General features: G+C 36.9%; 1 protein-coding gene across 3 annotated transcripts in view; it reads right to left on the reverse strand.

Annotated features, from left to right (window-relative positions):
• Window positions 1-1,401: 1,401 nt before the first annotated feature.
• Window positions 1,402-17,225, reverse strand: part of FBXW7 (F-box and WD repeat domain containing 7) — a gene marked incomplete at both ends in the record, with an annotated part of 113,180 nt that continues 97,356 nt past the window's right edge. For all 3 annotated transcript variants that reach the window (XM_080697438.1, XM_080697440.1, XM_080697439.1), the window contains 8 exons: window positions 1,402-1,670; window positions 2,649-2,859; window positions 4,332-4,557; window positions 6,060-6,241; window positions 7,617-7,730; window positions 8,654-8,790; window positions 11,059-11,182; window positions 16,470-16,604. In XM_080697438.1, coding sequence (XP_080553564.1) covers window positions 1,402-1,670; window positions 2,649-2,859; window positions 4,332-4,557; window positions 6,060-6,241; window positions 7,617-7,730; window positions 8,654-8,790; window positions 11,059-11,182; window positions 16,470-16,604 — 1,398 coding nt within the window. The remainder of the gene's footprint in view (window positions 1,671-2,648; window positions 2,860-4,331; window positions 4,558-6,059; window positions 6,242-7,616; window positions 7,731-8,653; window positions 8,791-11,058; window positions 11,183-16,469; window positions 16,605-17,225) is intronic.

The following is a 17,225-nucleotide window of genomic DNA, read 5'->3' on the forward strand; positions in this document are numbered from 1 at the left end:
CAGCTTGAGTTGTGGCTCCTGGAGAATGAGGCAAACCATCTGACTTTCATTCATTGCGCTGGTTTGCGTGTAACGCCTTCACTACAGAGACGGAATCGATCCTTTTGTCAGTTACTCAGAGCAATAAAACTGTAACAGTTGTTTTCCCAAATACTGTAAAACACTAAGACTGACCAACAACTTTATTTAAATTTTGTTTTATATTTTTAAAATATTCTGTCAGTTTTTTTTTAAATGTACGTTCATCCATTCACCACAGCCCTCAAAAAGAAAAGTTTCTCCGCAGAACAGGCGGCAACAGCTCTGTTCCAAGGAATGTGTTTTAATTTTTGCCCAGATAAAAGAAAATAAGCTTTGCACACACTCTCGATTCTTTACTTGCAGGCAAACTTCACTCTTTATTATCTGAAACTCTTCCATTCTCAGCCTCTTAGAGGCACAGATGGTTCAAGTTTCAGCGGCAAAAAGTCTTTTTTCTGTAACCAAACTAGAGCAAATTTGGAATTCAGTCTGGGACTAAAACGTCACAGCAGAAAAAAAATAAAAAAAAATAATTTGCTTTTTTCTTTCTTTCATTTAGCAGCATAAATAAGTTTGGCCACTGGGAGTACAGTACAGGGGTGGGACAACAATCCCATGTTTGAAGACCTACTTCTAGCACCAGCATCAAGAATTAAATCCATCTCAGGACTCACAGAACCCAGGACAACCTGCCACCTTTGAGCAACATATGCACTGAAGAGTGTGTATGGAAGCAACAGTAAATAGATTAACAGAGGCTAATACTGTGATTGATTGACATTGGCAATGGTTGGCAAAAAAAGAAAAAAAAAAGCTTTTCATGATAACTGTACAAAAACAATTCACAGTAATTTTTTCTCTTTTTTAAGCTTTTTCCACTTGAGAAGAATTGACTCTTTGTTGCAGATGCTCCCCAATAGAAAGTCAGCCGGAACTCGTGTTGACGCTGTCGCGGCTCCCTCCTAGGTGGCAGCGGCAGGAGAGAAGGCCAGCAGGCCCCGCGGCCCCGCGCAGCCCGACCACTGCCCGATGACCACTGCAGAGAAAACAGAAATAATTGCACCTGGTTTTAGAAAGTCTCGTTTTGCAAAGCTGCCCTCAGTCACAGTGAAGCCTTCCGTGTGCGAGACAGCGACGCCTCTCGTGTCAGTTTCGGTTTGTTATCTCTTCCTCTTTCCTTCTTAGTCTGTAGGTCTTTGCAATTTGTTGCCCCAAGCCAACATCCTGCACCACTGAGTACAAGGGATTTTTTTTTTTCATTTTCTTTTCTTTTTTTCTATTTTTCTGGGTTTTTTCTTTTTTTATATCTTTTTTCTTTTTGTGTGGGGGGGCAGGGAGTATATCGTCTACTCATTTGGACAAAATTCATCATCCTGCTCTTCACTTCATGTCCACATCGAAGTCCAGCACCAGCAGCTTGGTTTCTTCAGTCCCGTTCCGACTCCCGACGGCACACACCAGCTTTGTGTTGGAGGCTCTGATCCGCCACACGACGCCCCCGCTCCCCCCACTCTCCAATGTGACTAGGTTTCGAATAAATTCACCCGTTTTCAAATCCCATAGTTTTACAGTTCCATCATCTGAGCTGGTAATTACAAAGTTCTTGTTGAACTGTAAACAGGTCACAGCACTCTGGTGCTTGTTGGGACCTAGACAAAACCAAAGGAATTAATGACTGGTTAGAGATCGTGGCTATGGGGTAGTGACATTGTAATTTGTAGACTTCTACACTAGAACATACAATAAATGCAACATTTAAAACACTGCATATTTAGAAACCCTGTTCTGAATATTTCCGGATGGGCATGGATGTAAGAAAATCTGGTAGCTATTTGTCAGTGAAACATTAACTTTCAAGAGTTCTGTCTTCCAGGAAGCTTGGTGAGCTACCAGCACACATTTTATTTTTTGGCTGTGTGTGTGGGAGCATTCCCTGGCAAGGGTATAGACAGCATAGCTCCATGCATTCTGCTGATGGACACGTGAGCTCAAGAGAGTGCTCGCCACTCCGCACTGAGCAAAGGTGAAAGGTGAAAGCCCACTACTCCAAAGCTCTGAGGAGGTAAAACCTACAGCGAAATGCTGCTATGCTGCCCACCACACGGCCTCCCTGAAAAACACTTTCTAAAAGCTGTGACAAAAAAGAGTTACTCATGAAGAAGTTAGTGCGTGCGCCTCATCGGATGCATACACACACCTATCTTTATTTCAGCAGTCACTACTATTCCTTTCCATCCCAGTTAAGCAGGTGACTACGTGGAAGCCAAAGCAATTTTCTATCAAAGATGCTTAAATTAAAAATAAAATGACCTCTCAAAAAAGAAAATGATTCTGTTGCTTCTGTGGGATAGCCAAGATTTTTCTTCTTCACTGTTCTTTAAGGTGAAGGTAGAGCAAGTGAACATGTAGGAACTTATTAAACATTTTATATTAAAAAACAATTTAAAACATTTTCTCAAATACCTAGTTCTGGAAGTCAGAGTAAAAATATCTTAAATAAATTTATCTGGAGTAAGCATTTTGTATAAGACTACTAACTTTTTGTGACACTAAAACTCTGTATTTCTCTCTTGAGTAACCATCACATTTTAAATGAACACAATTACATGTAGACAGCTAATACTTACCTTGCAATGTTTGTAAACACTGTCCTGTTTTGATATCCCAGATTTTAACTGTAGAATCTGCATTCCCAGAGACAAGAATATTGTCTTTGAGTTCCATTCCACTTGTTAACGACTGGTGCCCTGTTAACGTGTGAATGCAATTCCCTGTCTCCACGTCCCAAACTCGGATTGATGTATCAAGAGATCCACTCACTACATGGATGCCATCAAACTACAACAGACACAGTTTATTAGAATAGAAGTACAGATATGCTTCCTATCACAATTACTGACCTTAGTACTACAGCACGGGCAACAGACAAGGAATAAACAGGGTACTGAAAGAAGTTGCAATTAGGATAAGGTGCATGTTATCTAAGGTGCAAAGTGCACACTTCTAGACACTTCCATCAGAAATGCTATTTTTTTATGCCCAGTAGCTTTAAACTAGATGCAGCAACAACTCAAAAAGGAAACAAAACATCTGAAATGAACATTATTTTTGGGCCATCTGGTCCCACTTAGCAGCTATATACCATGAAGAATTCAATGAGGATTGCTTCTAAGCTTTACCCCATAGGAAGCTGGAGCTAATGACATGGCTTGTAACAAAGGGTGTGCTGATGAGCGCTGGAGGCATGAAACGGACAGGTAACTTTCACAATGGTCAAAAGCAAGCTCCACTAATAACTGCATGGAAAATAAAAGTTTCACTTAAAAGAACCTAAAGCCAGTTAGGAAATGTGTCAAAATAGTATCTGGAATTAGGAGAGGTGGTATTTGGATAACAAAAGCATCTTATCTCCAGCTTCCTAGCTGTATTAGGTTCTGAGCATATCACAAAACATAAGAGCAGTTGCAGCCAAGTCCTTCTTCAAATTCATCACCTTTTATAATTTAACAAACATCTTTACATATATCAATAATTCATGACATGGGCAGGATCCTATCAATTAATAAACAAATACCCTAAGAAAACCAACATCAGTACTGAGATTATGTTTTAGTTTGCTGACCATTAATGGGTAGGAACATAAATAAACTAATAGGAAACATTTTTAAATTGAAAATGCTGCCTTTTCAGGAAATAAAGCAAGACCCATTTTCTAAATTTGCTATTAGTTTAGCTACTGATCTTGAAATGTGACAACCTATTCATGAAAGTCAGGTTCAAATGTAAACAAGAAAACAAACAATAAGTTTAGTTGAATTTACTTCTTTCAATAATGGCCCTGGGGCAGTGGAGTAGCTTTATGAAAAAAGGCTCCTCCTCCACTCTGAATGGGGATGGAATCACAATTACATGCTCCATCAACTTTTAGCTATCAAGGCAAAGGGGCAGTTTTTGGCCAAATTAATCCTCTGTTAAGGAGTTTATTAAACCCAGGATATTCCCCTATGAGCCTATCTAACTATTAATTAACATGGCAAAACTTAACAGTCCCAAAGTCTCAGATGCCAAGAAAAATATTTATATTTTAGAGGGAAAATGGAGTGCAGAAATTGAAACCATTAAACCATTTAAATAATTTTGAAATTTATGCTCTTTTCATGCCAATTTTAAAGCACATGTAAACAGCAGATTAATTGGATTCATTTTTTTTGGACCGTACTGGATTAACGATTTGAGTGATTATCTGAGTAAAACAACTTTATGAGTCAAGTGCAGAGCATCTAAGGGATGGGAGAGATAAGATCGCTTACCTGTAATGAGTATACTCTATTAGTATGCCCCTGCAACGTGTGTAGACAGGTCTCAGTCTCTGGATCCCACACCTTTACCATAAAATCATATGCTCCACTAACAACCCTCCTTCCATCATACTGAACGCAGCGGACTGCTGCTACGTGACCCATCAAGACATGTAAACACTGGCCTGTCTCGATATCCCAAACCCTAAGAGTGGCATCTCGGGAACCGCTAACAACTCTGTAGAGAGGGAAACAGAAATACATTAGAATTTTTAGTAACAGAGAAAATGTAATAGATAAAGTCAGTGATTTTTAAACTCTCTTTGTTTTAAAGCAGAAATACCCATTTTCACAAAATTCTAAGCAAATCTTCAATATATAAACATAATATTGAATTACTCTGATTGAAATGAGAAGTGGGGAAGCCTAGAATTCTACTGGTTGGTTATCTCACTTGTGGTATTCCAGTACCTTAAGGTTCTATGGTTCCAAGTTTGAAAACTATCAGGTTACATTTAAAAAGAAGGTGGCTCTCAATATATACAATAAAATCTTAATGTTTAGAAACAAAATGGGGGTATCTGAGGTAGAATTATTTTTAATTATTTTAAATTTCTCCATGTTCTTTATCATTTCCCCAAATTGTAATTGTAAATACAGATTAACTTTGTGATTATGTAAAAAATTCAATAAAGGTTTTTCAACAAAACAAAATTCAGAATCAGAATTTAAAAAGCTATAGATGTGCCGTGCATGGTGCTGCACGCTTGTAATCCCCGCGCTTGGGAGGTTGAGACAGGAGGATCACACAAGTTCGAAGCCAGCCTCAGCTACTTAGTGAGGGTCTCAGCAACTTAGTGAGACCCTGTTTCCAAACAAAGTATAAAATAGATCTGAGAGTGTAGCCCAGAGGTAGAAGGCCCTTGGGTTCCACCCCCAGTACCACACACACACACACACAACTATAGATGCTGCTTTACACTATACATTCTGATAAAATTAACTAATTTTAGATATGTTCTCAAAGGCTGCTTATAAGAAAGCTATGGCAATAGTTCTAATGACAGCAACGAGAGAGTAAGTTAAAACCCACAGCCTCAGGTTTTGTCTAGATTTAGGAGATGTCATGCACGGGGGTAAGGAAGGTGGATAATTTAAAAGACTCAGAGACTTGAAGCCTGTGTAACTGAATTTGTTCCACTTGCAGAAATATGAATAGCAAAGGGAGAAAATGATTTTGTTTGAAGATGATGAATCATCAAAGAATAATAAAAAGAATGAGGGAGTAGAGTTTCAAGGAGGAAGCCCACAATGCTATCAAATAAGGGGGGGGGAATTTAAAGACACCCCTCCAATTTTAAGCCAATATATGACAGCTTTCCTAGTTTAGAAACATCTGCAGCCTAGCCGGGCGTGGTGGTGCACGCTTGTAATCCCCGCGCTTGGGAGGCGGAGACAGGAGGATCGCGCAGGTTCGAAGCCAGCCGCGCTGGCGTAAGAGACCCTGTTTCAAAAATATAAAATAGGTCTGGGAGTGTAGCCCGGAGGTAGAAGGGCTTCCAGGAACCCCAGTACCACCAAAAAAATAAAAAAATTAAAAAAAAGAAACATCTGCAGCCTAATAATTAAAGTCTAATTTAAGAGCTCATTATCACTAGCTCAGTAATGCTACACAGAAATGACCCAAATTCACAAGTGATAGAGGAAGTAGTCCCAACCAGGATGGGATTTTTCCTTTACCTTTTTTCATGAAGATGCATACAGCGTACAGTGGAAGTATGCCCGTACAAGGTGTGTATACATTCTCCAGTCTCTGCATTCCACACTTTGAGAGTCCGATCTGTAGATCCACTAATGATGATATTGTCTCTCATCTGTGATGACCACACTCCGCCTGTATGTCCCACTAATGTTCTCAAACACTGGAAAAACACTTAAGATGATTAATTTGGGTAGAAAGACAAGCAATTTAAATAATATTTTAACAGTTCATTAAAATTTAGAATAAGTTATATGTGTAAGTATGTAATGCTACTGAATAAACAAAGCAGCAACAGGGTCATATTGTTCTCATGAGCAAAAATGTTGATTTTTTGATGGGACCATCAGAAAAATGTTGATTTCCTTGTCAGTACTTACTGCTTCGTTTATCCAGTAGTAATACATACATACACATATAACTGAGAAACAAATATGAAGAGAACAAGCATGATATGATACATATGATAAAAACCATGATATAAAACATATGGTATGATAGAAAGCAAACATACGAGATGAAAGCAAAGTGTGAGAGCTCCAGCCCAGCTTCCTAGATGAAACAACACTAAAATCGTAACTTGGTTTCTTCCATGGGAATAGATTCAATGAAAGATTGCCAACAGAGTTGGGTGTGGCTACATACCACATTTCATCTGAATCTGCCCCAAGGCAGTAGTTAGGAGACAGCTAAGCTACTTCTAGACAAGTAAAGACAGACATTAAAACCTTGAAATAAGTCCAAAACTAATATTACACCATGGAAATATGAAGCTGATTTAAAAATTTTTAACATCTGACTTGGAATATTTTTAAGACTCTTGTCCAAGAAATAACATGGTAAAAGACATTTTTAAAAATATGACCTTTTTTCACACTCTCTTCTATTACATTTTAGGTGGCCAACTACTTATTCATGACAATACTCTCCTTTGGAGAGATAAAAACAAATGCTCACTAGAGAATCTTTAAGTTATAATACGTATGAGGTAAGGCTATTGCTTGGAATGATTTTTTTCAAACCCACATTTAAGTGCCTATCTGCTTACCTTCCATATCACAAGTGTTTGAGACAATCTAGATTAACATGATTTACTTAACTTCTAAATGATAGGTAGCCTATCAACAAAGCAGTTCATAAGGAAACATAACTACCTCTCAATCAGACTCTTGAAAGACATTTAGGAGTTATGAAGTATAGCTTAGATGGAAAAGGTGGGAAAAACTTTTTCCAAGGATAAAGCAAATATGAAAAATCTTAAAAAAATCTAAGTCACAACGATGAACAAAGTAAGTAAGTGAAAAAACAAAAACAAAAACAAAAAAACAACCTGACAATATCCCCGTCATAGGAAGCATCACTGTGACCATGTCAGGTGACTCCCAAATATGGGGGAGGAGGCTGAGTAGGGAGCCCTGAGATTTGCTATCAATGTAAGTGAGAATAAAAAATGAGTCCTGTTTTCCTTTGACTGGCTGAGCCTTCCAAAGACATATACAAAGGGTGACTTTGTGAAGTACAGAGAGGGGTAAACTTACTTTGCCCGTGACTGCTGACCAAACTTTTAAAGTGTTGTCATCAGAACCACTAACTATTCGGTTACCACAAAACTGCAAGCATGTGATCACATGATCGTCGTGGCCTTTCAGCACCTATCAAACAGACGTGCAGATCAGAACTCCGTTATTAACTTTTTAAAATGCTAGTGAAAAGACAAATGAGTACATAAATAGGAACAACGATCTGTAGTTGATCTCTAGAACTAAAATTTATATAAAACATGAAGTACCATCTTTCCTGGCCAGTGAAACAGGCACTGAACATCTTATGATTTCCATATCCTAGTATTTATAGTTGAAACATCTATAAATTTTACTCATAAAGAGGTGGTTGAAACACAAATTTATTTTATAATCATCTATTTGTTTAAACCAAAAGAATAAACATCTTATTTTTGCAACTTTGACACATAAGAACAAAAGAAAGCATCTACTAACTAGAAGGACAAGAATAACAAGAATCAACTTTCCAAATTAAAACAAAAACCTCACTGTGCTGTATACATGTTAATGTGACAGTGTCTTGCAGAAATGGCTTTTTCTGCAACAAAAGTATATCTAAGAATTTCAAGCATTTTTACCATTCTATACTTGAAACACAGAATTATGCAGAAATATACAGAAAATCAGAATTATGTTTCAACCTATAGAAACAAGTTGTGGAAAACAACCAATAACCAGGTCCTTGAAAATGTTTGAACCCTGTGACCATGGGCTGCAAATTCTTAGCAAGAATGTCTATCACATAATAAGATTCGAAAGGATATTCTGAGATTTTCATTTATGTAAGACAGAAAGACATTCAATTTATCTGAACTCACCTTTTACTCAAATAAAATTAGTTGTCAGATTAGATAATTAGCATAAAGGATTATTGCCAATTATACTTCCAGTTATTTAAAAAAAGTTTTCTATTTTTTAAAAAATAAGTATACTGCTTGCCAAGAAGTGAAACAGTATGTTAGGTGCGGCCACTGATCACTGGTTTCTGTTACATCATGCAAGAGTTCGGTTACCTTAGGAGATTTGAGCTCTCCTCGCCTCCAGTTGGTATCAATTCTGTGCTGCCTGATGTATGCACTTTTCCATGGACTGTGTATGAAACCTGGCTTTATTACTTTTCTTCTCTTGATGTGCAATGGCTCATCAATCCCTAAAGTATCAGAGTTCAGGAAAATAATTCTCTTCACCAATAATATAAATTACACATTTTATAATATAACTCATTTTCATCTATCCTTAAAATCTGAAATTCGAGACACAGTCCAATTTCTAATACTGTTAAAATAATGTACAGTTTATGTTGTGAAAGGCATATTTTTTATTCACTATTCCATTTCTTTCTTAAAACGATTCTAGCAAAGCCGGGCGTGGTAGCACACACTCGCAATCCCAGAATTTGGGAGGCTAAGACAGGAGGATCACGGTTTGCAGGCAGCCTCAGCTACTACTCAGTGAGGTCCATTGCAACTCAGTAAGACCCTTTTTCAAAATAATAAAAAATTGGGCTGGGGATGTGGCTCAAAGGTAGAATGCCCCTGGGTTACATCCCCAGTAACCCCCCCCCAAAAAAAAAAAAAAAGATTTTAACAAATGTTGGTGACGATGTACAGAAATTGCTTGTGCATTGTTTGTGTGAATAGAATGGTGCAGGTGCTATGAAAAAAGTATGATAGTTTCTTAAAAAATTAAACATAAACATATGATCTAGCAATTTCATTTCTGGGTAAAAACCCAACAGAATTTAAGAACTTTTTTTTTTTTGGTGGTACTGGGGGTGGAACCCAGAGGCTTTCAACCTCCGGGCTATACTCCCAGACCTATTTTTGGAAACAGGGTCTCACTAAGTTGCTGAGAGCCTCACTAAGTAGCTGAGGCTAGCTTCGAACCTGTGTGATCCTCCTGTCTCAGCCTCCCAAGTGCAGGGATTACAAGCGTGCGCCACCACGCCCGGCCCCAACAGAATTTAAAAGCAGAGATTCAAATGGATATCTGTACACTCAGGCTCCTAGCCAAATATTAACAGCAGCCAACAGGTGGAAGCAATCCAAGTGTCCATTGACAGATGAATGAATGAATAAACAGAATATGGCACATACACACCATGGAATAGTAAACAACCTTAAAAAAGAGGGAATTCCTGACACATCCTGTGACATGGATGAACCTTTAAAGGCATTTTGCTACGTGAAATAAATTTCGTATTAGCTTACCTATCTGAGATACCCAGACTAGTCAAGCATATTGAGACAGAAAGTGGCTGTCAGGTGCTGCGGGAAGGAGGGCTGGGAGCTATTGTTTAATGGGTGTGAAGTCTGAGCTAGGCAAGATGAAGACGTCCTAGAGATGGATGGTAATGACTATTGCACAAAAATTTGAACATACATATCTCTGAACTATACAGTCTGGTTGAAATGCTAAATTTTACCAGTATATGTCAGCCACAGTTTAGAGGGGGGTGCTGGCTTCCCTGCTGGGCACCCAGCTCTTCATTCCCATCCACTCTGGTCCAATGGCAGAAGCAGACTACATTCCCAAACCTCTGTTTGGTTCTGGATCTATCCACCCTCCCTCTGCTCTTTTTTAACTTTTATTTGGTGCATGGTAATTATACATCATAGAGTGATATGAACACACATGCACATAGTTCTTGGGGAACCATGATTTTTCGAGTTAAAAAAGATAATCCTATGAGAAAAGGTTGATTAATCCTACTTTACATCCAGATTTCCCAGAGAGGGGTCTGGTTGAATCAGGATTAGAATCCAGTATCCTGGATCTTCACCTCAAAGCTTTATTAACGGGACTAACCATCACTGCTCCCTACCTGGCTAGACTGCCATGGGGGGTGGGGGGGAGCACCAGCTCTACAGTTACCGGACCTCTAGGATTCTTTCATAAACTTTTTTTTGCTTCTCAGAGGCATATACAATTTTTATATATTCTTGTCAAAACAATTATTTTTTTTTAGATGGCTAAGAAGAACTACTTTCTTTGATATGGAAGATGACTGCTACTCCACTAAGAAAGATTTTCTTTTTTAAAATAAGTTTCAAGAATATAAGCTCCACAACAGAAAAGAAAGTGGCAGGACACTACTATATCCCCATCATTTAAGACCATCTAGCTCATAAGAGGTGTTCAACACTATTAATGGAAGGAGTGATACTCAGCACCTGATGTTTAATCGATATTATAATTTTAGATTTCCTTTAAACTGGCCTCATTTTTACTCTTTCACGGTTGAACTCAGGTATGTGAAAGAAAATGAATGAAGACCCATTCTTTGATAGGCTGAAGTTCCCTTTTCTCATTTATCTGTCACATAAAACTTATTTTTATTTTGCCTACTTGTCCCCAAAATTACTGTGCTTTTTTAAAGTCTAAGCATATATATTTTCTATGCCACTTTGAAGCTTACCCTCTTCTTTGCATTTCTCTCTCCAGAGAAGGTTATCTTCAGCCAAAATTCTCCAGTAGCGACACGTCTGAGCTGCTTGCAGCAGGTCTTTGGGTTCCAGGAATGAAAGCACATAAAGTGCCAGCTATGGAAAAGAAAAAAAACATAGCATACCCATAGTCAAAAAAAAAAAAAATATAGGAATAAAAGTAAATTATTCTCTGTGGGATAAAATACTTACTTATAAATTAATGTAATTCTACAGTATAATTTTTAAAGTTATAAAAGGCTACACCTTTGATTTTAATAAATATAAACTAGATTTGAAACAAACACCCTTTGGTTTACCAACTCTTTTTTTTTTTTTTTTTTTTTTTTGGTGGTACAGGGGATAGAACCTCTGAGCTCCACTTCCAGCCGGATTTTTTATTCTTTATTTTATTGATTTATTTTTGCAATACTGGGGATTGAACCCAGGGGCATTTTACCTCAGCCCTATTTTTTTATTCTTTATTTTGAAACAGGGTCTCACTGAGTTGCAAAGGACCTTACTAAGTAGCTGAGGCTGTCCATGAACCGTGATCCTCCTGTCTCAGCCTCCCAAATGCTGGGATTACAAACGTGTGCCAACATGCCCAGCTTTTATTCTTTATTTTGAAACAGGGTTTCACTAAGTTACTGAGAGCCTTACAAGTAATTGAGGCTGGCCTCGAACCTAGGCTCCTCCTTGACTCAGCCTCCAAAGTACTAGGATTACAAGGGTGTGTCGCCAGTCCCGGATCAACTTCACTAACTCTTTAACTCTGATTAACCTCTGTGCCTGCTCCTACCTTCACTGCCTAGTCTGTGAATCTCAACACAATAATTTAAGTTTTTACTTTACTTTTTTCTCTCTCTCCCCACAACAACAAAATTTCACTGAAGCCAGGACCAGAGTGCCTGTCTGGCAGCCTGACTCTTAAGAAGTAAAATTCCCACCTGTTCTGTGGTGTAATTCTACAATACTTTGAGAGCTAGATATCATAATTAGTGGTTCTTCATTACATCCAAGTGTTTATCACAATGATACCAACTTTTGAAACATTTATACTCCTGGCTATACAATGAAAAAACAAGACAATTATTAAACCATTCCACAGACATATTAAAGTAACTGTGCTCTAATTACTCTGCATTACTTATGGGAATTTTCTTGATGAGCACATAAAGAACATATGAGGTAGATCTTTGGAACAATAATATCAATTTAAAAATTTTGTTCATAATATTTGCAAAACCATCATTTTTCTCACTGCATGAAGCCAATTCAAGTAAATAAAGAAAAAGGAAGAAGTGGAGTGAAAGCCTTTGACAAGGCTTATTCAGGAAGCCTTGCATATCATATAAAAATATAAATTATACTGCCAAGTGTGATGGCATACGCTTGTAATCCCAGTACTTAAGAGGCTAAAACAGAAGGACTGCAGGTTCATGGCTAGCCTCAGTTACTTGAGAGGTCCTCCGCAACTTAGTGAGACCCTGTTTCAAAATAAAGAATAAAAAATAGGGCTGAGGGTGTAGTTCAGAGGTAGAATGCCCCTGGGTTCAAAATTTCCAGTAAAAAAAAAAAAAAAAAAAAAAAAAAAAAAAAAAATATATATATATATATATATATATATATATATATATATATATTATCCTGAGCTATTTAAAATAAAAAAGGCAGAGCTAAGCATGGTGGCACATGCCTGTACCTAGTACTTGGGAGGCTGAGACAGTAGGACTGCATGCCTCAGCAACTTAGTGAGACCCTGTTTCAAAATAAAAAAAAAATAAAACAGGGGGTATAGCTCAGAGGCAGAATGTCCCTGAGTTCAATTCCCAGTACCACAAAAGGTGAATTAAAATAGAGACAGAGCTATCCTTAACAATCTGTGCATATATGTATAAATCTGCCAACACTACTTTTTGGGGAGGCACTCCATAAGCCACTAATTTCGAAACTGTCAATCAAAGCCTAGGCAAGTTTGTTTCAGAGTAATAGTACTGTGATGTTACCAAATCTATGTGAAATCACAATTTAATATTAAAATCATCAGACAAAGATATCTTTGTAAAAGAGATACCAATTAATGCCCAAGATATTTATAATATGAAAATGTCTACTCTTTGCTTATCTTACTGAAGTAGAAATCAGGTAATTTATAGAAATGTTCAATTAATCTTAAAGGCTAGACAACAACAAATTCAGAGCAGTTTAGATTTCAAAAGTGTATCCCCAAACCAACAGGTAAAATTTCCTTCACTAGTGGTGACTAAGAGATTATCAAGTCCAGTATCTGCATGCATTAGAGAAATATACACACTCAGAAGTTACACATAGCTGAAGCGCCAACCTCACAGGTAAATGGCACAACTCCCTTCAACCCTGAACACAATTTACTAAATACTTGTCTATTTACATCTAGCCAGCCAGATGCATCAAAATATATAGCTAACACAGAAAATAGGCAAGTGAAAAGAGAAAAGTGAAAACTGTAAATAAAAAGAATCAGAACCAAGAAACACATGAATCAGGAAAGATTTAAAGCAGAAAAAAGTAGATCACAAACATGCTGACAACAATGTCTATTATATGGCTTTTGCATTATATTACCAAGTAAAAAAGAAAGAGCACTTAGTTACATGATTCTTACAATATATTATTGGCAAAGTCTATCAGTTTCTCAAAGGAAGCAAGGCTCTATCATGTAGGGCTCTGAAGTGGGACTGAATGTTTTTGTCTCCTCAAATTCACAGGGTGAAAACCTTAACCTCCATGTGATCGTTTCAGGAAGTTAAGGTCTTCTGAAGGTAATCAGCTCAGGAGAACAGCCCTTGAGAATGGGATTAGTATCCTAGAAAAGGGATTCCAGGGAATTCTCTTGGGCTGCACCATGTGAGGATAGAAGACACAGTATATAGCCTGGCAGAGGCCCTCACCAGAACCTGACCACGTACTCTGACCTTGGGCTGCCTAGATTCCAGGGCTGTGAAGTCATTTCTGTTGTTTGTAAATCCACCTAGTCCATGGTACTTTGTTTTAACAGTCAGAATGAAGATACAGATCGCCACATTACAGTAGCCAGTATTTTCCCAGGACTGCTATATTTCAGTGGACTGAATTAGTCAAGGGGAAAGAAAAATTAAGAAACTAAGAAAATGCTGGCAAATCCTATATTAAGGATGTCAGGTTTTGTTCTAGATTACCTACTGTATCATTGTAATTTTCTTGATATTTACTCACAAAATTTGCTATTTATCACAAGCTTCTCATGTGAGACTAGTGTAATTTTCATCAAGGTTTTTGACATTAATAAGTAAATGTTGATAAAGAGCTTCAAAATCTGCCAAATGAATTATAAAAATATATTACAAATCTATCACCTGACACAAAGGTAATAATATTTTAAATAATGATAATACTGAGTCTCTGACAAGATAATGTTAGTTTCCTTTAGGACTTAAATCTTTACCATTATTTTCTACATATAAAATAAAGCACTTTTAAAATTAGAAAATATTTTTTTTCTGGTAGTTGAAAACAAAAGGGGGAATGTGAAGAAAATAAAAGTTAAAACACAGATGACATCCTAAGCTAGGGCTGTTTTTCTCCTGTCTGGCTTCACTTCTTCCTCAGCAATCTTTACAGGAACAATGGAGCCAAAAGAATCTCTACTGGATTTACACATGTTATTGACAGTTTGTTCCTAAAAACTCTTAGAAACAATTTCAAATTCTATTGATTTTAAATTATATTTTTGGTGTTAATTAAGCTATTACAGAAATTAAAGCAAAACAAAAAACAAAAACCCTCATTTTTCTTACCATTCTTAGATATAAAGGGACAAACTAGACTATGAAAGTTTGCATTTTAACAAAAATGATACCTCTAAAATAAGGAGAATATCAAGGGAAACTATAAAAACATATCAAAGGTGGACGCTTAGAGTCAAATACTTATGAAAGTGTTTCCTATTATTAATGCCCTTCTGGAAGCAAAGATAGCTTATGCCACTTTCATAAGCCAAATCTATTCAAAGGTTTAGTTTTAGAAAGAGCTAGAAAGGATGAAAAATTTTTTTTCTGGGACAATGCCATTTTTAAAAAACACCCCAAGGAAAAAACATTTTAGGAAAGAGATGTTTTATCAGTTTTGCTTTTCCCTAGAGCTATGCTCCATTTCATGTTAAATATGATAAAACTATTTTATTTATATTTAATGTGAAAATATAATTAGAACTCTATTTCATGACATTAAGATATTTAGAATAATTATCTGAAAAAACCTGACTCCTTTCCTGTTCAAATCTGAAGCTTCAGGATCATTTGAAATGGTTTAATAGTATTTTAATATTCTTAGCTGACATAAAATTAGGAGGATATACATAATAACTTATGAAAATATAAATCATAGGGACATTGATTATCTGTTATATTTCCTGACAAAAATTAAATTACGTGCCTGGCGTAGTGGTGCTTGCTTATGATCTCAGGTACTTAGGAGGCTGAGGCAGGAGAATTATAAATTCAAGAGCTGCCTGGGCAACTTAGTATCTCAAAACAAAATTTAAAAAGGCCTGGGATATAGCTCAGTGGTAGAGCACTTGTCTATTATATGCAAGGCCTTGGGCTCCATCCCCAGCAGTACAAAAAAAGAAAAAAGAAAGAAAAAGAAGTGAGGTCTGTGATACCAGTAAGAGAATGACATCTAAGCTGTGCCTTATCTACAGAGTGGAGAACACTCAGAAAATAGTAATCAATGACCAAGAAAGGAAGAAGAAAAAACATGTCAGTTTATGTAAAAACAGAAAAAGAAATGCCATAAATAACTCCAAATGGAGTCTTGTAAGAATGTAATTGGTATGAAAAGTGTGTGTGTGTGTGTGTGTGTGTGTGTGTGTGTGTGTGTGTGTAGTGTAAGAGAGGCAGAGAATGATTAGTAGAAAAAGATATATATGGGAAATTCTACGCATTTATAAATAATTATATAAGGACTAGATTACAATTTAGTAGAATCACAAAACAAGTAATATCAAAGAAACTTATGATAAATGATAAAAATATTGCTGGTTTAATAAAAATTTGAATTTTTGAAAATTCTACTGTAAAGAACATGTCAGGACAACTGAAGTTTGGGCTTCAGATAACCTAGGGGAAAATATCTTGGTAAAGAAATAATCAAATGAATGAAATTCCATAGTTACTGCCATATACATCTAAGAAACAGAAGTCACAGTGGTTAAGTACACTGCCATCTGACAATCACATTATTAGGTAACAGCAGCTTATCAATTTGCAGCCCGCTTTACCACTTAATACAGACTATGATCATTAGAAGTGCAATGTGTAAAGGCCGTCGCTGCCAGTGCTCTCTGCAGAGGCCCGAGGAAGACGTAACCGGTGACCCTTACCTCCTTAGGGAGCAGGGAGATGAAGTCGCGCTGAAACTGGGGCTCGATCACTTGCATCATATGCTTTACTTGCGTCGGTTCACAACTATCAATGAGCTCATCTAAAGCAAGCAGTTTCTCTGGTCCACTCCAGCTCTAGCAAAAAGAAATGAGAAAGATTTACTATTTTAACAGATGTCCCAAATTGTAAACTCACAAAGAAAAAAACCCATACCCATATACAACCATCCTCGGACAAGGTAGAACTCTATTTGAAATGGCTATTTATAGTGACATTTCTCACAGAAGTTACTGACATGATACTGACTTCATCTCTAGTTCACTATCTTTATATTGTAAAAGTTTAAAGTCATAAAAATATGTTGGTATTATATTATTATAATTGTATGTTCATTTACCACTATGACATTGGTTTGGTTGTCAAAATTTATTTCAGAAACAATGATTTGGCTGGGCAAATTATGGAATTTTGACTGATGGTTTTCTTTCTATATGGCACTCAAATAAAAGCCAGGATGTTAGCAGTATCATTTAGACATGTTGGTAAGGAGATATTCTATATATCTGACAAGTGTCCTCCACAAGACACTTCCACTTTCATTCTGATTTGTGAAGATAATTTCAGATAAAAAGTGCAAACAACAGAAAATAGTAGCTGACTTAGTAGCAAAATCAGAATATAAAGACCAGCCAGGCGTGGTGATGCATGCTTATAATCCCCGCACTTGGGAGGAGACAGGAGGATTGCGCAGGTTC

Source organism: Muscardinus avellanarius (genome assembly GCF_963383645.1).
Source record: "Muscardinus avellanarius genome assembly, chromosome: 6".
NCBI lineage: Eukaryota > Metazoa > Chordata > Mammalia > Rodentia > Gliridae > Muscardinus > Muscardinus avellanarius.